Source organism: Syngnathus acus, chromosome 3 (genome assembly GCF_901709675.1).
Source record: "Syngnathus acus chromosome 3, fSynAcu1.2, whole genome shotgun sequence".
NCBI lineage: Eukaryota > Metazoa > Chordata > Actinopteri > Syngnathiformes > Syngnathidae > Syngnathus > Syngnathus acus.
Window position 1 is genome coordinate 5587439 of NC_051089.1, and position 25919 is coordinate 5613357.

At 43.1% G+C, this 25919-nt stretch overlaps 1 protein-coding gene across 6 annotated transcripts in view; it reads left to right on the forward strand.

Moving 5' to 3' along the window:
• The first annotated feature begins 4318 nt into the window (after positions 1 to 4318).
• The window catches only part of LOC119121075 (SH2 domain-containing adapter protein F-like), a 55321-nt gene continuing 33720 nt past the window's right edge, over positions 4319 to 25919 (forward strand). For 2 of the 6 annotated variants that reach the window (XM_037248471.1, XM_037248472.1), the window contains exons 1-2: positions 4319 to 5056; positions 18939 to 19071. In XM_037248471.1, the coding sequence (XP_037104366.1) occupies positions 4628 to 5056; positions 18939 to 19071 (562 nt within the window). In that variant the 5' untranslated portion in view covers positions 4319 to 4627. The remainder of the gene's footprint in view (positions 5057 to 18938; positions 19072 to 25919) is intronic. The other 4 variants (XM_037248473.1, XM_037248474.1, XM_037248475.1 and 1 more) reach the window with 2 other exon arrangements.

The following is a 25919-nucleotide window of genomic DNA, read 5'->3' on the forward strand; positions in this document are numbered from 1 at the left end:
TTGCCTGCCTTGAAAAAAAAAAATCTTCCATTACAGTTTGGACCTGCATCCATACTGTGCAGCTACTTAATAGAGCAGTGACTATCACCTGCTTACAGTTCAAGCAGCAGGATATGGACTTGTGGTGTGTTTAATGAGGCTGTGGTAAGGGCTCCCAGCAGGCCGGCCATCAGCTCAGACACGCTCCCGTCTCCCACGTTAGGCGGCACCCATCCGTCATCTTCGGGATGTCATCATCATCATCCCCGCGCAATGGCACTCCGGTGAGCTCTATCTCACTCTCGGATCGGACCGCTCGAGGAAGTGAGGTTTTGGGAAAACAACAACAAGTCTCCAAACGCTCTTCTTTCTTCTTCTCCAGGACATAAAACAAAGACGGCGAGCCCATTGTCTGCTGATGATTTCCCTGGAGTGAAAGCCGTTCCGAGCCACCGAGCCGTGTCTAATTTGTCTGGGAAAAAAGGTGTTAGGAGAAGTGCTCAAAGAATGCTTGGCTGTTTAATCTCACTTCTATTGTGCACCATTGCTTTTTTGTGCATAAATGCTCCTTAAATCAAACCCACACACACACACACACACACACACCGGCGATGCTAATGTGGATGAAGAATTGCCGTGTGACAGCAGCGATTATAGCAAGTGGCGGGGATAAAGTTACACAAGCAATACGTCATTAATTTCTAATAATTGATACTTTGATACAAGTAAGTGAGATGATCCTCTCAGAAAGATAAAGCTATGCGGGCAATCAAATGTCTGCTCTGTTCACCAATGTCCCAGCCAGTAAATTCAGATTTAAGGCGATCCGAAATCTCGCCATCCTTCCTTCCTCCCTGCCTGTCATCCTCTGTTTTGTTTTGTATTACTTCGCCCCCCCAAAAAAACCTCTAATCCACCTGCCTGGTCCGGCGCAGCCCAGCGTGACGCAGACAGACATTATTGGGTCACGCAGACGCCTTTAGCCAGAAAAACGAGCCGGAGTGAGCGAATGTCACACGTTCACGGCCAACAGCATCAGACACCTGAGATTGGATCTGTTCCTAGATCTGCACTGAGCCAACAGTCTGACACTCATTTTATCAGGCCATGCACAACCATTAAGGACCTTTCTAGCGTGAAACAAGAAAGCTCCCAAACAACCTATTTTTCTGCCTTGGTAATACTCATAGTTTTGAAACAGTTGTACAGTAGGAGCAAGACATCGGGATAACCTTTGTTGTCATGTGGAGTTATCAGCGCCGAGGGATAGATGTTGCCATTTTGAACCTCACTGTGAACACAGAAATGGCGCAAAAGCACTATTTTTAAAAACTTCATGACCACTCTGTATTAAGTTGACTTTTGAGATTGTCCCACCTTGACCATCATTTAGGAAAGCAAAGGATCGTCCTCTAAGGTCTCCTTTGCATATTTTATAAATTAATGCGTGCTCTTTAATAATATGTGAGATCGACTCTCTTTATGTCAAAGTTATAGGAGTGACCATCACTGAAGGCTTCAAAGAGACGCCAATCCATTCAATATCACACAAGCGGTTCAAGGGCTTGGAACTGCGGAGGTGGAGCAGGTCACGCGGGTTAATGAAGGAAGTCTTGACAAGTGGGAATGTGTTGAAAAAAAAGATCGACCGCTTTCCATAAAGTGGAATATCAAGTGCGGAAATAATTGGATAAGTTTAAAATTTAAGTCATTGGTGATTAAAATAGGAAATGGATTGTTGCATCTATTATAGTTCACTTGCATTTTTTTTTTTGGATTTATTGTTACAGTTTATTGAAACTACGTAGGAAGCTAATTGGTTAGCTTAATTTTGACAGTTCAAAATGTAAAAATGCAACTTAAAGCTTTGGCTGCATAATTCATAAAGCTTTTATTATAGTCTCAGTTTAAGCATGGAACCAATTATTTCTTCCTTTATTTCCTGTGGGGGCAAAAAATATATAATTTCATCCCAAAGAATGCCCTCAAAATACGGAATATATGTACTGATAAATAATTTGGCTGTGTCCTCACTATGACACAGCCTGGTTCTGCCGTCGCATCATTTCCAGCACAGCCTGACAAAAAGCCCCAAAGGAAGACGACTTAGCTGAGGAGATAAAGTCGTCGCATGTCTCGCACGGCAGCAAGTCTTATTTGATTTATTTATTTGAGCTGCGTGGCAACTGATGAAGGCATTAAAAAAGTCCCTGCTATACTGAACCTAAGCTGACAGGCTGCCTGGCTGTGTGGATTTTAGGCTCCTTTCTACACACAACGTACAAACACACCATAGGAGGGAAAATTTACAGCCTGAATGTTTTGGAATTGGGTCTTACAAAAGATTATTAAACACGTTAATAAAGTGTATACAAATATTTGCTAACTATACTGGTGTTGCATTGTGATGAAAAATATTACTCCTGATTTTTATTCCTGGTCTTGTTTTGATTGTTGCTAGGCAGACTTCACAGAGCTTGGTCCTAACTGTTCCATAGGACAATAAAAATAAAGTAATATTGGTTATGCCACTTGGTTGTTTGTATAACAAGCTAGGACATCAACATTGTTGCATTCTTGCTGAGTATGGCCTTTCGTTCCCTGGACGTCACGAGTAGCACTAGGGCGTTGCGACTAGCCGAGCGGCTACTAGAGAAAAGATTGAGTAAAAGCATTATTTTTATTTTCACTTGTGGCATCAGTGCTTCATTTGTGCATGTGGTGGATGTAGCAGGATTTTTTTTTTTGCTTCACAGGGTGAATAAAAAAGAAAAAAACACTGACAAGAGTGTGCATTATTACCAGAGCGGCAGTGGTGAAGCAATACTTCTTTCAATAACACGTTCAAATCATAGTTTAACCCTGGCATTGGAAAAATTCTGGAGATATCCGTTATTGCTGTCTTCACTTTATTTTTATAAAGTAAAGTGACCTCAAAGCTAGCACATTCATATGACTCAATAAAAAAAGCTTGACATGAAATTGATTTAGAGGGTCCCTTTTGTTTAGCCCTATTTTTATGAGGTCTCCAGAAAACTCTCTTAACGGAAAGACCTACACCTATGAAATGTGTGACATTCACTCTTTAATAATAAACACAGGTGCACTGTGAAAAATACAGTCGGTGCTGCGGCATAATGGCTGCATCTCAATGTTGCGATTAGAGGATCTGCTAGCATTTGGAGTCCAATCACTCTTTTATTGCGTTCCCCACTTTCTGCTGCCTGAGCTGTCAGCCATCAAAATGCAAATGCTGTAATCCGGTGTCTCAAAGGAGACGCGTCCTCTGTAAGTAGTGCAAGGGAGACTGTATGGATGCACCACACAAATATTCTTGATGCAGCCATAGGAAGTACTTGGACTGTAAAGAATATTTAGTGTAGAATGGATTAGTTTATGTGATGTCATCTGAAGTCAGTTTTACGGGCGGCGCAGCGGTCGACTGGTTGGCGCAACCGCCTCACAGTGCAGAGGGTGAGGGTTCGATTCCGGTTCCGGCCTTCCTGTGTGGAGTTTGCATGTTCTCCCTGTGCTTGTGTGGGTGTCCTCCAGGTACTGCGGTTTCCACATCCCAACAACATGCATGGTAGGAATTGCCCATAGGTGCAAATGATTGACTGTGTTCCTGTTCAGGAAATGAATGAATGGATGACTGGATGAATGAATGGATGACTGGATGAATGAATGGATGACTGGATGACTGAATGGACGACCGGATGAATGAACGGATGAATGAATGGATGAATGAACGGATGAATGAACGGATGAATGACCGGATGAATGAATGGATGAATGAATGAATGAATGAATAATAAAAACTGATTTTGCTCATAGGCAGCTCAGTGACGCACTGGTTAGCGCGTCCGCCTCACAGTTAGGAAGGTGCCGGTTCGATTCCAAACTCCCTGTGTGGAGTTTGCATGTTCTCCCTGAGCCCGCGTGGGTTTTCTCCGGGCACTCCGATTTCCTCCCACATTCCCAAAAAACATGCTTGATAGGTTGATTGGGCACTCTAAATTGCCTCGAGGTGTGAGTGCGAGTGCGGATGGTTGTTCGTCTCTGTGTGCCCTGCGATTGGCTGGCAACCGGTTCAGGGTGTCCCCCGCCTCCTGCCCGATGACCGCTGGGATAGGCTCCAGCAAGCCCGCGACCCCCGTGGGGACAAAGCGGTACAGAAAATGGATGTATGGATGGATTTCGCTCATTCGGCGCTCCCATGCTTTAAGTGAATGTCCAACAGAGGGCAGTGAACGTTGTCAGGTAACGGAGAGCAGGTTGCTTCGAGAAGGAAGGGGGGAAGGAAGAAAGTATAGGGGGCGTGTCCTCACTGTCGCTCCCATGTTGCGCAGCGTGGAAATTTGACGTGTGTGGAGCACACACATTGCACACATGCACACGCACATTACACTACAGTAGAAAGCCAACGTGAGCGTGCTGTTTGTTGTGTCATTGCGTGTGACAGACTTTCACAGCGGAAAAGTGCCTTCGGTAAAGCCCTCCAGCCCCCCGGCCGGCTGCGGCTCCCGGCTGACACACGGACTTCATTCACACTGCCAGGTCCGGACTCCTGGAACTTCAAAAAAGGGGGACAAAAGAAAGAAACAACGAAGTACAGTCATTTTTGGATCGTAAGCGATGCTCTGGCAGCATGGCCAAGTGGTTCAAGGAGCACCTCGGATTCAAAACTACCAAAGCACCACCTCCGGCGCCCCCGAAGCCGGACTACCGACACTGCCTCACCGGTGTGCCCGGCGCGCCTGGCTTCCAAACGGGGGCCACTTTCACGCTGAGCCCTGCTCAGCCGGACATTCTTGCCGCGTACAAACTCCAAAAGGAGCTGGACTTCGAGGACCCGTACACTCCCGACGGAAATATCGCGTTCGCAGTGGGATCGCCGGACATCAAATACGTGTCACCGAAGCACCGACTCATCAAGGTGGAGACGGTGGAGAAGACCAACCCGGCGCCCGGTACTGGTGGTGGAGGAGGCGGTGCTGTGGTGGTCGCTCAAGCCGTCGCTGTGAGCGGCGTGAAATCTCCCACGTCACCCCCCACGGAGCAGGACAGCAAGGAGAAGGTGCGTGAACTTTTTAGTCTTTAAACTGAGACAAACTAACACGATCGTAAACAAGTGATGTGTTTTAAACAGCCTCATTCGTAGTGCAGTTTATAAAATCAGATTTATGACAACTTGACCCACTTTTTTTTGCGTGACAACCGGTGGAACTTGTCACACGGTGCGAGCGGCGGCTCACTTCCGACTCATGACTAACCCTGCGCGGCACGGAGTTACGCGTGAAGGCGGTCCACTCCAAAACCAACTAGACATGTTGCAATTAAACGCAAAATTGTGTCATGTGCTTACTTTCACTTTGTACCCATAGTTTTACGCTCATCGTGGTGCGTTCAAGTCATCTTTTCAGCACAGAGTCGAGTCTTTACATCATTGACAGACTCATTTAGTATATCCATGATTATACTGCATTATTTTGTCTTTATATGTGAACAAGATCAATTGGTGGGTATTTATTTTTATATCAACCTTTTTCAAATAAATATATTGTATTCTATACAACTTCTAGGCTTGTAGATAAGATGGATCCTATCCCAGCTCACTGAACAGAAGCAGTGTGCAGTGTAAACCCTGCAGTAGCCACCTGTCAATGCTGAGATCATTGAGACAAACATTCTTACCTAAAGACAGTTTAGCATCTTCAATTAAGCTAACATGCAATATTTTGGAATGTGGGATAAAGCCCGAGGAAATATATACATTTAATCTTGTTAATATCGTCAACACAGAAGCAACAATGCAGCAATTGGCTTTGCCGCAATTTGCCGATAGATTGTCAGCTTACGTCAGAATGTTGCATCGTATTTCTTTCCATACATTTAGTTTGGCTCTCAAAGGACTTCATAAAAATGTAAAAGTTCAGCAAATGACAGTATATTTGATCATCTGTTGTGTAATCCATGTGAGTTTTTTTAATTGCACTTTTAAAATGACATCCATACATTTTCTATAGCTTGTCCTCATAAATATTTCAGGTAACCTGGAGCCTATCCCAGCGAATTTCGGGCGAGAAGCGAGATACATCTTCTCGACGGATTTAAGCCTACTGACAATTTGGAATCTCCATTACGCATCTTTTCACGATTGTGACAGGGAGCCGAACTGAGAGCCAAATGAACTAATTTTAGTTGATTGCTAAGAAGACAACACTTGCATCCATGCTTTTTAACGCGACACTGCAGGGAGCTGTTGTGTCAGCACAAAGTCAACGTGGAGACAGACAGGCAGGCAGAATGCTTCTAGTAGCACTTTGTCATGCCCTGGCCTCTCAGGAATTCACATACACACACATGCAGAAGAAACCTGAGAAGTGCGTTGCCGACTAGGTTAAGGACGCGCCTGTGTGATGACGAGTGTTATCCGTCTATGTGGAATGTTCGCAGCCTATCTTCACAAACAACTAACCGCATGACAACTTGCATCTTTAATATTATCATTAATATCGTCGACTTACTAAGCAGACAAATAGACACGATTAAAACCGCTTTTGTGTCACCACTACGTCACAATAACATCCATTCCTGGGGCGGTGACATTTTTTGTAGCACAGTGAAGGTGACTTTAGTGACAACATTTGGATTGGCACATTTTTGCATGTCGCTTGTTAACCCTGCAATTCGTGTTGTGCAGCATCTGTGCCTTGTTTGCTTCCTCCCCTCCCCACCAAACAACTGTTATTGCCATCCAAAATATATTTCCCATATGCCTGAAGATCAGCAAGCGTGACAAAGTCATAAAACGCACCTACTTCTGCAGCTCGGTTTTATCAGTCCTACACTTAAGTATGTGAAGCAAGAAAAAAAACTACCATTTTGCTTCAACCAGTGCAGCTGTTCAAACTGATTACGCATCGGTAGTACACTCTCACACATTGGCTTTAACAGACTTCACTTTGTGTCGTGTGCCGTGCATTCTGAACAGTTCGTGCCGTGTGAAACGAGCGCTGACAAAACAGCGCTCTTGAGCAGCACACAGAGAGATTGGCTTTAAAGGTTTTTCGTCAGGCGCTGAGGGTTTGATCACAAGTGTTGTATAGATTGGGAAGTGCGATGCTTACTTGAGCTGATTCTCTTGTTTGTATTGATTTTAGGAACAAGTGGATGCCGCTACTACAGAAAAATAGGAAAAGAATCAGGGATAAAATTTACACTGGGCATTGAACGTTGATCCGTTTGTTCACTTTTGAATTAAAATGTGATATTCAGGTAGTTTTTTTGGGGGGGCATTTTGCCTTGTCATCGGTTACTAGCAATCAGAATCAAATGCTAATATGTGAATGCTAGCATGTAAAAAGGCACAGTGACAAAGCGTCTGTATATTTTACAGAACTCCTTTACATCCTTCTTGTCTATTGAGGGAAGTTGTAACAATACTGACAAAACCCAATTGAGGCTGCACAAAGTGACTCAACTTCTTCCTGCTTAGCTGCATCGATGTTTTAATTACTTGACTGATGAACGCTAATTATATCAGCACTTTGCTGATTAGCAGAATGCCAATGGAAGAATGAAAGCGTATTTACCGGGTTTGTTTTTACTTATTAGAGAAGGAGGGGAAAAGCAAATTGCTCACTTTAGGATGACTTTGATAAAGTCAGGAAGTCCAGCGTAATACAATTCAAAGAATTTTGACTAGAACCCAAATTCTTTGGTAAAATAATTTTTCTTGGCTACGGGATTTGGATACTCCTGACAGAGACTTCCTTGTTGTGCTCTTTCAAGGCTGTTGTGTGTTTATTTTCTTTTAATGACGGTAAGCCCTTCACGCGAGACGGCGTCGAGAGAGGTGATCAATTCTCATCCCGCCTCCGAACTCATTATAGGCCTCATCGGCTAGCTCATCACTGCCCTCAACTTTTAGTCAAGGGCGGGCGGGAAAGTGACGATGAGCTAGCGCTCAGCAAAAAAAAAAAAAAGGTGTAAACAAAAGACGGATACTGCGGCATCCTCGTGGCCCGCCATCATTAGCGTGTGTTGATGCACGGGGGAATCGGCTGCTCCAGTCTTGTAGATCCAGCACTGAAACATCTATACATAGAAACAAATTTCCACTGAGCTTATTCTGGTTCTTCTCCTCAGTGAGACTTTTGTACGAGAAGTACCTAGCTCAGCATTCCCCAAAAGCCTTTACTGCTTGTAAAATCTGGCATTTTTCTACCCCCCCTGAGTGTTGCTGTTCTGTATAAAGCATCACTGACAAGCAATAGGTAGGACAAAGTTGAACTTGTGATATTCCGTCCTCCTCACTCAGGTCCAATGTAATACATCCGAAGTCATTAATGGTCAGATAAAACGACACCAAAAATATATTTTTTGGTCTTTTGGTAGTAGCAGCAGTTTTCCCATTTCAGCCGTAATGTGTTCACCTGACTTCTCACCTCAGCGCTTCAAAATCAGCGTCTTCTCCCGTCCTCATCTCAGCCCCGCCGTGATAGCCTGAAAAATGTCAGTCGCAGTCTCATCAACATGGGCCGCAGGAGTGGGCTTTTTTCAGAGAGCCCTGAAATGGATGGAAAGACATCAGCGCCTATGATGTTTTGTAACACTTTCTATTTGAAAGTGCTTGGCGAGAGGTCTGACAGGCCACGCTGGTCAGTGTGATGCATTTTTCACATTTAGCTGTAAAATCATCCTTTTATAGGTTGATGATGTCATACCAGACATCTTTCCTACTCTGTCATTTCAACAGAATCAGTCTTCATTCGAGGGGACGTATGGAAAATGTATTGCATATGATTGTCTATGTGCCAGGTATCAGAATCTAGCAGCTAATCCGAAATGTCCAACAAAGAACAATTTTGGGCAGAGAAACCGATAGCAAGTAAATCAACCAGATTGTGATGTCACAATTCTGCAAAAATTTACCATGGACAAATTTTCGGCAATATTTACTTGGTTGTTTAATTTTGAAAAGGCCTTGCTATTTGTGCCCAATTTTCCATCATGCATGTTCTTAAATCAAAACTGATTGGAATGTGTTAGTTTTCCGTAGACCACAGACTTCCCGAACAATTTGAAGTGTCTCAGGAATTTTTCCTAGTGTCACCTCGGGTTACTCGTGTCAACAAGTTAGTCACCGGCTCCTAAAAAAACCCAAGGACCATCGTGCCAAACATTCTCAGAAAGCCTGTGTGTGAGCTGGAAGTTTTGGAAAAAGAAGGAAGTCGCTTTGTTGTTTCGGATTCATGGTTACACCCCGCTTGTTGGCGTGATGTCATCCTGTCGTGAAAACACTGGAAAGCCTCCGATATAATTTAGCAATCCGCAAAACTCGTTGCATAAACATCACTATGCCGTAATCCCGCATTATTGAATATAATAACTACTCACGGTTTTGGGGTTTTATAAACAGCGAGGCCAAAATTCATCGGATGGCATTTTGTAAGCACGCTTTGCCGCAATCAGGCGTACCCCGCTGTCTCTTCCAATCTCGTTGTCTCGACGAGCTCAGTCAAACAACTCCACCAGGTCACAATTAGGTCTCAGACGGCCGCTCTCGACATGTCATCCATTTTGTTTAATGATAGCGCGTATCGCCTGGGGGAGTCCCGGTGGTTGGGCAAATTCTCGCAACCCACTGATTAAATGGACGCCAGAAATCAGTTCTTCTTTCCGCGAGTTAAAATGACACAAACATATGCTTTAGCCGAGTGGTATTTTTCCACATTATCGTGCTGCTTCTGCATTCGCTCAGTGTTATTTGTTTGTGTTGCTCGGCAGGAGGTCAACCTGCTGGATTATGATATCCGTATTGGAGCTTCGACTATACAGAATGGAACATTTTTCTTTACCCATCCAATCTAACATTAGACATAGATATGGATATGTTGAGCTATCATGTCTGAAACTCGATTTCTGAATCTTTTTAAAGAATTTTTTTAACTGACATAATTTTTGCGACACAAAAGACAAACGTCCGTGTTGTGTATCCGATATTTCTTGTGTCATAAATTACCGGAATTCCAACCTGGTGTAAATAATTTTCCACATACCACAGAAATATTCTCGTCAATATGCAGTTTGAGAAAGTCAGCCACTGTCTGCAATTGTTTGCCGTAGCTTCCCTCACTCCAGGATTTGGGAAGTGCTCCCTTCCTGACAGGAAGTGTTTACGGCTTGGCGACATTCCCTTTTTAACTCGACAAGTCTGTGTTCGCCTCGCTTTGCTAAAATGTCTAACCAAGGGTTAAATGTTCACAGCTGTTCCGGCTGGAGCAAAATTTCGGATGTTGAAAAAAAAAGTAACAAATAGCAACTGGCCCGTGGCAGTCGCATGGGCCACTGATGACGCCGCTTTGTGCTAACAGATTAGCGATTGTTGCTTGCAGGGATTTGAGACTCCACCCTGTCTGTTACATCCTTAATTGACGTCTGTTTCATCATCAACTTGTACTCATCAAAAAACAAAAACAGCTTTGTTTACCTTTGAGATTCTGTTTCGTTGTGCCCAATATGACCCCAACCTTGTTAGTATGCACCATCATTCTTGCATGTTAGCTTTCCCCCCCTTCTTTAAGCCTTCTCATGCATTGTGAAAGAAGAAAAATACAAATGAGCATTTCCTGTGTAATTACAGCACATGTGGGATTAACATAGTTTATAACTTTTTAACATTCCGTTGCTGCACCAGCACTATTGCACTGCGGCAATGCCGCCAATAAACCTATCACGGGGCGTCTAAGGGGGGTGGCAAAGGAAGGAAATTGGGTGCCGCCAAGCGTGTCGCCAAGTACTTCATCTTGAATATCTATCATATATATTGAAGGAACTTTTATACGGCGCTCCGCTCTCTTCTCTTTTATACGGTGCTCCGTTCTCTTCTCATGTGGGCTGGAGTCCTAAAACTTTTTTTTTTAATCCTACCTGCGGATTGGTCGCAAATTGCCTTTCACTTCTCATCTTCGTGTTCACTGGTTTACTAACGGCAATCCAAATTTAATTGGCTGACTTGAAATCGGGTTAGAAACCGTATCATGATTGTGTATGTACAGTGCTGAGTGGGCTCCTAAAATGGATGCCCCTTTTCCAATGTTACTTACCAGGAATCATCATCTCTTATTCTAAGAACATGGCTAACTAAATTCAGCCCATCGCCGTGGCTGCAGTTTGAATTTGCATGGAGGCTGACCCAGCTGCACTTTAAACGCCATACAAATTTAAAATTACAGATCACGCCGTGTGGATATTTCGATAGTTTGTTGCCACTGGAGTCTGGTCAATGATATCACAACTCTGGAAGCTTTCCTATGGAAACTACGCCCGGCTATAAACATGGCTGAGGTATTAAAGCTGCCCCACATAGGCAGCAATGCAAAGATGTGAAGCGCGCAGTCGTCAAATGTGTTCCTAATCTCAAAGTGGGAGTGGGGTTGGTAATAAATTTGCTGTAAGCGTTGCGGCACAGATGTCTCGGAGGGAGAGGAAACTAATGGCTGCATGTGTTCAACATGGAATCCTTTCAACGTCTACCAAAAAATGCACCGCTCTGGGAGTGAATTGCAACTAAAATAGAAGAGACTTTTACGAATAAATTATCAGCGTACCTTTGGAAGTGCGCCGAGACTGCGACCTTGATTATATCATTGCTCCCCTGACGTAAATCACTGTTTGTTTACGCTTGGCAGTCTCATTCAGGTGCTCTGAGATGATTCTACAATTAGATTAAAGCAAAGCAAATGAATTCACCTGCAAAAAAAAAAACAACAACCCGCAGTTGCCCTCAAGTGAAGTGCTCGCACAGCTTGATTGAGAAAAATGTCTTCATAGCAAATACGATAACACGATTAGCTTCTCTAGTCTCTCAGTAGGCCTTTAGAGGGAGGACGTAATTTTCCCGGAGAATGCTCGAGTAGCAGTTGTGATGCTTTTGTAAATGTATTCCATAAAGTTTCATTAAAGGTGGCTTTGTGTCGGCGGTAAAAGGCAGTTTTGTGCGCCATCTGCCCAGTCTGTCTGGAAGATATTTAATGCAGTTCAGTCCTTCGCAATGGCTGCCGTGATTAATGCTAACGAGAATCGCCGCTGACAAACACAACAGCACCGATAGCGGCTACTGCATTGTGCCAAATGACTTACACAAAACAGCCAAGCACTTTGCGATATGGTCAGTAGTATAGAGACAGACATCTTAATGAGGTAATTAATCAATCAGGATCATTTTGTTTTAAAAATTGCCCAATGCGATTGCGGTTAGCAATTCACAGTCAGGAAATCTGTGTTTTAATCTGTACTTGGAGTTTGCGTGTTATCTCCATGATGGTGTGGGTTTTCATCAGCTACTCGGGTTTCTTTCCATATCTCTAAACATGTTTTGCAGGGTAGTTGAAAGTCTGCATCACGGGTCACCAACCAGGTGCCCGTGGGGATCAGGCAGCCCCCAGGCACCACATGGATATCCCACAGGCTTGTTCTAAAAATAGCTCACCGGTGCGATGTTTTTATTTTACAGTTTTTGTTGTGTCGCCAGGCTGCCGATTTTTGGTTGTTTCCCCGTGTTGAACAAAGCTTGACATAGGCCAAAATTCGGGGTTAAAAACATTCGCACACCCAGACGACCTTTTCGGATTACTCCATGCCTCCAACTTTATGGGAAATGTTTGGGGAAGGCCCTTTTCTGTTCCAGCATGACTGACCTCACAAAGATTCATCCAGACAAAAAGTCCCAGAGCCACACTCCAAGAATCTTGACAAAAGTCCTCCCACAAGAGTGGAAGCTGTTATCGCTACAGAGTGCAAACAAGATCAATCTTCCTTTCGCTTTTACTTTGGTTTGTTTGGCCGACACGCGCCACTTTTCGACTGCATACTACTGATTTGGCTCGACTAACATTGTTACTTCTCCAACTGGTACCACTGGAGACTACATACCCATTTTCCAGCAAACCTTTATATTTTACCCACCTAAATTTAAACTAGTTGCAGAGAAAGAAATATGCAAAAATATCTTCCCATCTTGTCTTTTCTCCTTTGTCTGAAGAGCTCCTGCTGTTTGCTTGCTTTGCATGCTGACAAACAGAAAAAAAAAAAACTTTGAAAGGCCATAATGCAATTGAGCTGCTAAGCACTGTGTAGTATCGGGCAATCAGTGGCTGAAATCCCTCGTGGCATGAAACATAAATCACACACGCCAGTCCTTCACTTTCCCTCCATTGGATAACCTGATGACTTTTCTGCCATTCCCAGCGGGGCTTCAACCTTGACGAGCTCCGCTCAATCCCTGCCGCTGCCGTCGTGGAATAAATGTCACGCTCGCGTCAGCACAACCCAGGCCTGTCTTGGAATTTGTCCGGTTAACACGTGGCTCATAATTACTGGAGACTGTCGAAAAATAAACCATCAGCGTAGCCTTTGTTAATTAGAAGTGCCACATCACCAAGCCCATGAGCTCAAATGACAACTAATGCAACCATTACGATTTTTATCTCTCTCCAGCCATATGCCGTCACTCGCTTTCTCTCCCGTAAGTGCACAGAAGGACAATTGCCGTCAATGTTTTCTCCCATGTAATGGAAGAATGAGGGCCCCAATCGAAGTGAAATCGGAGAAGCTTTCGGGTCGTCAAATATTGAGCCAAAGTGGCAGGTGCCAGTTGCGGCGTGGTCGCCTCGCTAATGTTCTCCCTCTGTTGCCGCTGATGCGAAGAGGACTTCATTGGCTGAGAGCTGCAGCGCATTTCAACAAGTATTGCCTTCGCCTGGGAACAGGCGGATATAAGAAATGGGGTTTTGGAATCTGGGTTAGCAACAAAAGTAATAGTGAGAGGTACCAATGGGACGTGGCTTAAGCCTTTGCGGTAGTTCTGCCAGATTCTTATTTGACAACACGGGGATGAATTTCACCCTTGAGACAGCAACGTGCCCATTCAAATTCACCTTTATTAAAGAACTTTGGAGGCGGGCTGAACGAAAAGAACAGAATTTCATATCTTGATATTAATGTCAGATATCTCAGGATTCAGTTGGATTTCAGGGTCAGTGAGATGTAAGCATTAAAAATATAACAAAAAGGCCTCCAAGCTTTGATTCCGTGGGGAGTTTTACTCTAGGTTGCGTCTTGGCTGCGGTCCCGACGCACCCTGGCCATGCCGCGAGGCAGATGGTGCGTCCCCGGGTGATGCTGACTTGCCGCTCACAGCCTCATGCTTTCTCCTGCTGTCGGTTGGTCATTAGCGCCGCGGGACCGGACGGACATTTTGGTGCCGTTTGCAAATACGAACCGTCTCATCTACATCCACTAACGGTTATGAACGAGACAACCGGGGACAAGCTGGTGCGGCTTTACAGATACTGTTGATCATAGTGATTGCTGGTTCGAATGTAATGAGAATAAATTATTAATGTTGCGGACAACAAACGACTGGATTAGGAGGGCGTTGAAATTATTTAACAAACAGCATTAAAGTCATTAAAAAACAGGACACACTCACTTAATTGAAAGCCGAATGAAAAGACATTTCTAGTTGCTCTGGAACTGACCTTCAATTTGCTCCTGTTTGAAACGACTGCTTTAGTTTCTCGCTACTGCCTTCAAAATAGCAAAAGAAAAGCTACTGAAAATGATCTGTACATATTTTGGGTCAACCATTCCCCAGCTTCAAGCAAATTATAAACTGTATTTCTAAATAATGTCCAACAGGTATTTACTGACTGAACTGCGTATCATTTGAACAACGTTAGCCCTCGTATATTCACGTTACACAAAAATGGAGTCATAAACTAGGAATGTTATGAAGAAAGGCTATGTGATGGTAAAAGACAAGGTAGACTGGCTTAAACTAGTCTCTCATTACATCCCATGGAACGTAAACATAGACGCACACAACATTGCAACCACGTTAGGATCCATCCATCCATCCATTTTCTGAACCGCTTAGTCCCCACGGGGGTCGCGGGAGTGCTGGAGCCCATCCCAGCCGTCATCGGGCAGTAGGCGGGGGACACCCTGAACCGGTTGCCAGCCGATCGCAGGGCACACTGAGACAAACAACCACGTTAGGATCCATTCAGACTAATTGTTGGTATTGAAAACATCGCCGCATCAATTAAGTTACTCTTTCAACCTCAAATATTTTGTGAATTGGACAACACCGGACAATTAATTTGAAGTGATGACCCCTATTTGTAGAAATACATAATGTCCTTGTATTAACTGTGAATGTAAATTAGTTATTTGTGTCTTGACTGGTGACCAGTTGCGGGGTGTAACCCGCCTCTCGCCCTCCATTTTAAACATGCACCAGCCTTCACATTTGGTTCTGGACCAGTCAGTCTGATACACACGGTTAAATGAAATGCATTGAAAACTGATATTGAATCAAATTGCTCCCGACCGTTCGAATTAGTGGCTCAGCTGGTGTGTTTGATTGCAAAATCCCATTTTTCTTTTTGCCTTCCAAATATCACAGTTAAACTGTGTCAGTCTGAAATCCCATTTTGATTGCTCGGGGAAGGCAAAGCGTACACTTTAAAATATTGCAGCTCTTTGAGATTTTATAGCTAAACTCACCACTCAGGCAACCGTTTGAAGGCTGTTGGCAAGGTTTTCATCGCTCACTCGTCCTTCGTTTGTCCAACGCTATGTCAACAGGAAAGGCAAAGATGATGTCATGCTTTTGGAGCAGCTCCGCCCGTAACTCAATCAATGATGCTGTTGTTTCCTGAAGCATGCTCAAACATCCTGCGGCTCATGAGGATCCATAACAAGGCAGTAGAAAGTGTTTGAAGACCTTGAGCATAGAAAAGGACGGTTTTGATTTGCAGCTATCGTGAAACCTTTCATGTCAAACACAAGCTGTTCCAATTGGTTAGAATTCTTAATTACTTCCCTCATAGGAAATAGTTAACTGAATTTCTTCGCCACCGTTTTTTATTGAACGTGCTTCTTATTCTAATTCTTCTATCATTATTGTCTACTTATTTTATGGATCGACCAGGACGCATGTATGTCCACAGGGGCATTGACCTTTTCCAAGATGATCAAATGTTGAATTCCGGTTGTTGGAACAAATTTCCAGAAAAATAATATTGAATGGTCACATTGCCCGGGTGTTCCAACGTTCCGCCATACTTAGTCAAAACCTTTCCCAAGGTATAAATTGACCAGCACATAAAGCCAAGTCATGCTATGCCAACATGGAGACAAATTACATCACTTTGGGTGTTTTTGTGGGCCATGGCCTCCGACCTCGAACCACTCCATTGAAGTACCACAGTCGAATGGGAATTGATGTGATTCATTATGTTTTCATAGTGAGGGTTACTATTTCTCGGGTATGAGCTGCGTAAGAGCTCGGGTTTGGCACACGAGTTGGCATTACCGTTGCTCAAGCTTTCATGCTAACTCGTGACAAGGTGGTAATCAAACTGCGATCATGATTGATATTTATTTTGCTAAGTGATTTGAGGTCGTTTGGGCCCTGAGGTTGTTGTGTTTGTGTTGCAGATGGTTTTCTTTTTTGTTACCTCTATTTGCGAGAGAAACATATGTATTTTATTTTGTGGCGCAAAAACAAACCAGGGCCATGTTTGTGCTGGACTTGAAACTCACAGAAGCATAACATTTGAGGAACCCATAATTATGCTGCGGCAGAACAAGGCCTAGTTATTTTCCCCAAAACAGATGGAAAAGGGCAGCATTGGAAGATAGGAGGATTTAACACACAGTAGCCGCGAGGAAATTTGCCTGTTGTCCTTTAGTTACTATTCACTGTCTGAGAACGTACGCTAAAGATGTCGCTAAGCGGTTTACACGACATTCTGCGAGAATGTAACAGTTTTCGTTATGAACTTTAGGGGCATTATATTACGTTCCAACGAGCCGCGGTTGACCATGTTAAATTAGCTAAGCATGTTCTACTAGCTCTGTCTTTCCTCCTGGCTCGAAGCCAACTTATTTCTATTTGAGCCTGCAGTAACATTAGTCAGCGTGGTAAAGTGATTAAGGTAAAGCTTCCAGGCAGACATTTATTTTCATTACTTTTTTTAAATCAAATTATTTAGGTTTTTGAAATAATCGTTGCGGCCTTCAAGATGACTCTTTTAAGTTCAGAATTTAGACAGTCAGTGAACAGAGTACAAAAGTAATTTCCTTTTGTGCAAATAGTGATATATTTAATGACATTCAGAGTGAAACATCAGCATCTTAAATCATTTCTTGTTCGGCACAACTGCCTCAAGCAGCTCAATATTTTACTACCATGAAAAGTGGAGTTCAAGCTCACAGTAGATTCATATATTATTTGACCAAGCCCTAATATTTATCTTTTCTCTCTCCCAAATAAATTGCGCAGTGGCTGTATTGTATTCTTGTAATCATTGGATAACATTGGGCTTAATATTGTACAATGACTTAATCTGTGATTGGTGGAAAGTGAGCTAAACTGTGACTCAGTCAATGCTCCAAATTGTTGGTGCTTTCCCAGTTATATTACAGATGATTACTCGAGGCATGATAGGGTGTGTGTGTTTGTGTGTGTGTGCGCATGTCTATCCCTGATTGTTGTTTCAGCATAGCTCCGATGAGTGATATGCTTGTTTATATTTAGTCTAAATTATTTCCCGGTGCTCATGACTCACAGGGTGCCGTGCCCGTCGTGCACCCTCAGGTCGATTGCATAAGCATTTGGTTGATTGGACCGATACATCAGTGTGTTTTACTAGCGCCGCCATGATTTGAAATAGTTAAGTGCCTTGTTTGAGGACAGTGAAGGTAACTCGAAGTCACGTCCAGAGTGGTGATGTCATAACGAATGTTATAAAGAGGCTGATTTTTTTTTTGGGAGCTCGATTCTATCGATTGGCGGCGTGACGAGTGCGAGGCGGCTGCTTAGCCTACAGCTTTCCTGTCGCATCCAGTTTTCTCACCAAAATAATCCCAAATATTGACACATTGTGGAGTTGTGGCATGCAGCAGCACTGACACGTGAGATCTGCTGTCACTCTCCATGTTTCTCAGAAACATACCGGAAGGAAGTAAAGCGTGTAATAGAAAGTGAACACACCCCTGTTAAAATTGAAGGTTTGTCCAAAAAAGGAACCACAATAAATATTTCCAAACCGACGTGAACTAGAACCATCCATTTCCTGTTGCACTTGTTGTCAATGGGATGTACAATTCAGTTTTCAACAGGCTTAACATGTTTGTTTTTGTTCTTAACCATTCTTGGGTGTAAGGAAAGGGAGGCTGCCATCGAGATTTTAACCCTTAACCTCGAAATTGTGAGGCAGACATGCTAGCTACTAAACCAAGTAACATAGACAAAAGTAAATGGAAACGCAATAGTCTTGTCACTGTCTGTATGAGCAGAGAATGTCAACATGCAATAATATGGAGTCTCAAGTTTGAGAGTATTTCCTAACAGCAAGTACAAACTCCTCAAGTTCCTTTCAAAGGACAAATGTTTACTTTTTAAAAGAAATATTTCACAGATGCAAATACAGCCCCTGGAGGCCCTGTCGATGTACACAGCGTTCCTTCCAGTTTTGGGCCGTGTTCCTCAGGTCTCGGGACGTCCGCCTAATTGCCATCTACCTCGCAAGACTGCAATTAGCTCGGGCTCGCTGGCCGGCCGGCCGGGTATAAATCTGTCAAATTGCTTGTCCTAAGAAAGACCAACAGGCCCGCTCGAAGCCTCTACTTTTTGAAAAGTGGACTTGTCACTGTCGTATAATTAGGCCGAGCAGCATTTGCAGAGAGAGCGTGCTGGAAGCCTCACGCTGGGACATTGCGGTGTGCGGGAGCATACCGGCTTATGTGTTACTTCATCTGGTGGCCTGACTCTGCAGATGTCCAATGCGCACAGCGTGCTGCCTTATCTGTCATCCCAACACTCCTGACACCTCATTGTGAAAAAACAGTGCCGCAATTTCACCTTTCCATTTCTCTCGCAGCTCATTATCCTGGAGGACTACGCTGATCCTTTTGATGCCGAGCAGGTCGGCGGCACACAGGCCAGCACGGAGAAAGTGACCACCGAGAACGACGGATATATGGAGCCCTACGAGGCCCAGAAGATGATGGCAGGTAAGAACGATGACGTCTTGTCACAATTTCCATATCTGTCATATTGCAACGATTTTGTTACACACGGGTGAAACATGATGTTGATGTTTAAGTGACTTTGCCAATCAATTTTGTAGATTGTTTAAAGCAATCCGAAATATTATTGGTACATAATTCTATGAGCAATGACTGAAAAGATCCATTAATATTTCTAGAAAAAACATTTTCATAAATTAACATCAGTATTTGCGAGAAATGAAGGTTTTTAATCAATTATTTTTTTTATCGTTCTTATATTTTTACTATTTTGCAATTTTTTTAGTTTGATTTATTATGTATGACTTTCTATGATTTATGATTCATTTATTTATTTTTAAATTATTTATTTTACTATTATTGTATTGTTTTTTTTCAAAACACCTTTATTTAGTGTGTTGCATCTTGTATGTTGTCATACGAGATACATAGTAACACAATAAATAAGTCGATACATCGTGAATTCTGGAGAGTTTTCTTTCATCATCAATTACCACTTCAGTCTTATCTTTGGCAAACATAACATTACATCACGCGATTGCCACTGTTACTTGAATATACATGCTTTGTGCACTTCTTGTTGCAAAGTCATTTTGCCAGACTGGGAATCACTAAAGCTCCTCCGATGGCCCGGTGCTGCTTTAACATGACAGGTGCAGCAGAGCGTAAAGCAAATGTGTGTCATCGAGGATTTGGAAACATTTTCAAAAGAAGCGACTTGCCAGGCATGATATGATATCCGCCTCCAAGCGATTTACAAAAAAAAAAAAAAAAAGGAATAAGGTCGACAGTGGTTCTGAAAAAGGGTTATTTCCTGAAGTACTACATACAAGTGGCTGCATGCTGGGAGTTTCTTGGAAGACATTTTCTTTTCCTTCTCTTGAGACCACAACAGTTGTGTACTCGTATAAGAATTCAGCTGCACCGCATTCTCTGCACTGCTTTGTCACACATGCACATTCATCCTGTGGCTGGGTGAGCAATGACAAAAAAACAACAAATATGCAACCATAATTGTAAATATTTTTTTTTAAAGAGGATGAAAATCATGGCCTGCTGTTTTCCCGGAAAGCACGCATACAAGTAGTGTAGCCACAATACCTCTTTGACTTCCGACACGGAGTCCCATCACAGATCTACAGCTCGACAAAAGCGTGTCTCTGTGTCTCGTCGGCAATTTTCTTCTCGTGGCCTCCAGACAATCTCTTGTTTTCATCTGTCTTACCAGTTTGACCCTGGCCCAGTCGTTGCCTCAGCCGAGTAAGGAGAAAAAAAACTAAACAAGGATTTATCGCCTCCTCTTAGCTGCTGGTGGCTGTAAAGAAGAAAAATCAGAGCAACTGTTTTTTTTTGTGGCAGCACTCGAATGAGTTTTAAATTGAGCTAGATTTGCTTTTATTTTTGCTCGTCTAGAGACAGTAAACTAGGATGGCAGCCGTTGTCGGTGTGATGGAATGAGTTTGGTCGTTTCTTTCAGAAATGAGATGTTTTCATTTTCATCCTATTAGACAGCCTTCATACTGTTTTGACAGAAGCTTCATGTTTTATGGGTTCAGGTTTTGGAATCCGGAGAGCAATTCATGAAAAAAACACTGTCGTATAGTTGTGTAGGTATATTCAGTATGTATTTATGAAATGAGAATTTCTATCAATGAGTCAAACAGAAGATGACTCGTAAGAAAGTATTTTCACACCAGTGTGCATATTTTGGAAATGATCTGTAAGCCGCTTGATCTTAAGGGTAATGTGAGACGAGTTTTTTGAGATCATAGTTCTGGCGATACTGTATTTAGGGTTTGAAGATCGTTTAGGGTGGCATCCATTACTTCCGCATTTCACCTATTGAGTGTTTACTGTACACCACTCTGCCGTGTGAACGTAGCTCACCGTCGCTCTAACACTATACCATTTTTGACAGATGTTACCAATGGAACAGCCAAAGCAAAATATCAACAGCAACTTGCCAATTCACAGCTCATGTCCAGGCTAGTTTTTGATTTAGCACCGTAAGCAACGAGCAAAGTCATCCATAAACTCCCACATAAAGTGGACTCGACCTGTAAAATTCAACGGTGTATAAAAAGATGGAGAGTTGTAAACTATTTTTTTTCCAATTAATTCAAGAGTGGGAGTAAATCAGCTTTTAATTTCCCTGTCAAAAAGCGTAAAATGGATAGGGAGTGGAAAGCAGATTTGTTTTTAAACGCAATGATGATTTCTTCATTACACAACTCGCACGCCTTAAATACACAAAGACTGCTGTCGCGCTGGCTTGATTTACGGATGCGTTGGAGGGGCATGTCATGACTTCCTTAACCCGAAACGGCAGCCCAGCCTCCCTGTGAGCGAGCTGCAGGTCCACCTGCAGTCTTGCCAAGACATCCACACCCTCCACCCTGACTGTATATTTTGTGCATGTGTAAAGGCCTACGTGTTCCCAGCATGCTTGGCGTGTTTGTCGTGTCTATACGCGTCAGCTATTACAATGTCAACTTTCAAAGTGTGTTATTCCAGATTTTTTATTTTTTTTTTACTTGTTCGCACGTTCACATTTGACTCCAGGACGATTTAAATATTTTATTCAACATCATCAATTTTGTGCTTCTATTACTATCATGCTGTATGTTATTTTTCCAAGTGTTAGAATGTTAGTGTTGTGTCGCAGGTTTTTTTCACTTAAATTGCTAGCTTTATATGTCAGCATACCAACTATTAGCATGCTAGCATTTATTAAATGATTTTAAATCCAACCTGGCTACAGACTATCATGTAAAATTCTTAGCAATCTGCTGTAGCACACATTTTTTTCATTACTCACTTCATGTTAGCATACCAAGTGTTAACATGTTAGCAATTATTACATTTTCAATGGAAACCCAACCTACGATAGCTGCAGCTCATGATTTAAAATCCCTAGAAAATGCGCTAAAGGTTGTTTTCTGGGAATAAAAATAAAATGGTCCTTGATAGTTATAAAGCCGCTCAGGCTCGGTGTTAAGACCTTAGCTGCTGTCATTGAGCTTTTCAGCATGGAAACACGCACACACACAAAAAGTTGTATTCACTAGTAGTGACACTTATCCATTCATCTGTCAGTGTGTTCATTCCTGAAATACCATAGCAGCTAACTAATCACAGGTGGAGATGCCGGAAGAGACGCCACTTTTGGTTTATGATTACCTTCGTCGGGGAGCTTGGGTTTCATCATCATTCGTTTATGATGTATCGTTTTGCAAAGCAGTTTTCAGGATTCTGAATAAAAGGATGTACTTTAGCATATAGACTGTGGTCAGTTGGTCTTAGCGCTTTCTGCGTGCTATGCATTAGGATACCAACTGTTACCGTTTTCTTTTGTCTTGGTAGGTTTTAGCAGCTATCCACAGAGGTGTTCCCGATTTTAAATTATTAAGTTGATGCAGATTGCAAGCACATTAACTGTTGGCATTGTTATCATTTCCTGTTTCACTCGAGCCAAAGTTGAAATCGCAGGTAGCAGGCCCTTATAAAGTTTGTCGGTTGTTTCGCCCTTGTGGAGGTATGCGATTTTGCTTACATGTGGTCCGATCCCTCTGACATTGTTGAAGCTGTCGAGACTTGTTATGCTGACAAGTACGTGGGGCGGCGCTAGTACTCCTGGGCAGCTTTGCGTCAGGACATTTCTCAATGAACACACGTACACACACCCTTCCTACTCAGTCACTCACTCACTCATTATGTCAAGCACAGCCAAAAAATGTGTGACTTTTCTCACAGTGCAGCACAGTCCTGTTCTGGAAACAGCTCACGTTAATTAGATCTGCGGTCCAGTATGATAAAGTCTCCAAATATGAAATGCTTATTATATTTAAATATAGCTATGTGTACTTTATTTATTGCTTTTTCTGAAAACTTTGCATTCTCTACAAACGGAAACTGAGTTAGGGTTACTTTCTACTTTCTTGGTACTAATCTTAGCCTCCGCGAATGGCAAATCTATTCTGTACTTTTGCTTGAGTACAAAGCAGGAAGACTTTTGCCACCGGTGCTCCTTATTACCGTGTCCAAAGCAAGTAACACCGGCAGTGTGAAATATTTTAGCTCTTCACACTGTGTCAATATTGATTTGTCATCCTCCTCAGGTTATCATCCAAGGGGGCGGGGAAACCCTTCACGTTTTCCACAATGGTTGAGTCATGCTTGGAAGTTTCTACAGAAACACTCCCGGTGATTCGGAGCATCCAGTTCCAAGAGACCGAGTCATGGAGTTAGCCATTTCCGTTACTCATGAGAATGTTGTAACTAAGCCTTTTGTTGACTTAACAAACAAATCCCGGCATTGGCATTAACAGATCCAATGCCGGGAAGACTATCAGCTCAGGAATGTCCTGTTGTGATTTATCAATATTCCATTTCAGGGTGTTTTTCATGGTTCAAATTGTTTGATCACTCACTTCTGGAGCCTACCTTGGCTGACTTTGGGGGATAGGTGGGGGCACCTTGGTCTTGACACGCAACAACATTCACACTTATGAACATGTCAACTTGTCCATCACTTGTTCCATCTTAAGCAACAGATGTTTTTATAATGATTACACTATTGACCATGTGACACTTTGGACCGCTTCAACCTGCTTGGTCATTTTGTTTACTCTCAAAGATTTTGTGAGAAATAAATCTGCTTGTGTCACATCGACATAATTGTTCCAAGACAATGACTGACAGTTATTATACAGTGATCTGACAGATATGTACGACCAGCGCGCCATAATGCCAAAGCAGGTGTCCGACGCTTATATTTATCAGCCATCATGCTGTTATGATAAAAACAAGCAGAGGTGAAAAATTAAGAATTTATTATTAATCGTAAGACATGAGGAAAGTATTTGTGTTTTGTGTCCATGCGCTCATTCACACGGTATTGAAGTAATTTTTTATCCTTGGGCTCACTGACATGTTTTTAAGACACCGGGAAACTGTTCTAAATTGTCGGAAAAAAACGCATGTGTCTGCTGTGCGACCTTCATCCAATCTTGCTGTCATCAGGCTTTCTTTGGTTACATTACTTCACGACGCAACAACGCTCAAAAGCCGTGGAGCACACTTCCCACGTATTTGACAAAAAACCCAGACTCAGGTATCACAGCCTGCTTTTCTAGTGTTTGACTGAGATGTCTATTTTAAGACACAAAAAAACATCTTAAATATGTCTCTCTCACAAATTTGTTTTTGTTTGTGCGCTGCCATCTTGTTGTGTGTCAAGGCGGGGGATTAATGATTCAAGCACACTAGCTTTCCAGATTCAATTATGTTCTGGACAAATGCTGTGCAGTTGCTTAACAAAATCCTCTTTGACAGCTGAGGGAGAAAAAGTCGCACAGAACTCGAAACATTCTATTTATTCATTTATGTCTACAACCAAACAACATTAACACTAAATCCTTAGCTTCATAGAAAATGTTTCTTTGATTTCTTCAAGAAGCAGTCTTATTTCTTTTTGCTCAGTTTATCTGAGGTAACATGACATCACTTTAGTCCAACTTTTATATCCACCAAGTTCTACCTACGATATGTTCTTCCTCAGCCTTTTTCTCCTTTGTCTCTTATCTACTCCATCTATATAGTGCCCCCTAGTGGTCAGAGACACCACATAATTAAGTGCTTTGTGTTTCCGGCTACAAACTTTCAAACCAAGGTACATACCAAGCCAAGGTTTTGTGGCATTTCCTTCCACCCCCGCTTGAGAGCTTGCATCTGTTGCTGTCGTGTACCTCAACAGCTGTAGCGTGTAAGGCGTACACTTGCACACCCCCGTGCCCAAAGAGAGTTTTGGCTCAGCCCACTGTCAACAGGCCCGTTGCCCTCGCTTAAGTTTTAGCGCGGATTTACACGCACAGACGCTCGCCCTGCTATTCGTGCCAGCCATCTGCTTCCCCGTTGATAATTCACTCTCAACAATCAACCTCAAGTCAAGTAGCAGCCTGCGACGGCAAGACGCAAGCTCCGACTTGCGGGCACTTGAGGGCGAATGGATACTTGACATATCCGTTGACCCGCAGGAATGCGTGGATGTGTGAGCTTGGCAGCTGTGTAAACTTCTATCTTGCGTAGCACGTATCACTGCCTGCTACATGCCATGCAAAACCGCGACATCCCCCGATGGGGAATAATGGTGTCGTTAATCAAAACGAATGGCTCTAGCCCACCGTGACCTGCGCCAAAGTGGCTGCCCCGTATCCTCCTCCTCAGCCACGAAGCTCGGCCATTCCATACATTCATCCATCCTTGGCTTGGCACCTGCCTAGCACAGTAGGATATTGGCCAACTGGAATGTGCTGGCTAAGATGCAAGCTTCCTCCCGGTCTTGCCGCTAGACTGCTTCTTTGTTTACATTGTGAGCAGGTTATATGATATTTGACAGCCAAGTGATGAAGCGATACATGGTCGGCGGCTCCGGCCACGCAGCTGCTAAAATGGCGAAAATTACATGATAAATTATTTGGGTCATTTGTTTGCATGTGTCTCAGCTGTTAACGAAAGGATATGCATGATAGTTGGAAGCAGGGTTCAATGGGTCTTCGCCAATGGGTCTTTGTCAGAACGGATCGTTAGATGGCATAGGCAAAAAAGCTTCAATCTTAAACATCAATCTGCTTCGGACTGGTGCTGGGAGAGTTCCCATGTCAGAGTTTGGCAACGATGTTTAAATTCACTCGTCTGACATTGGTACAGCTTGGTTTTAATTTCTGTTCGGTGACTGGTTGTCAGTCTCTTTATGCGCCCTATGATTGGCGTCCAATCCTGCTTGTAGTCTGCCTTTTGCTCAAAGTCAATCAGGAAAGGTTCCAGGTCCGCAC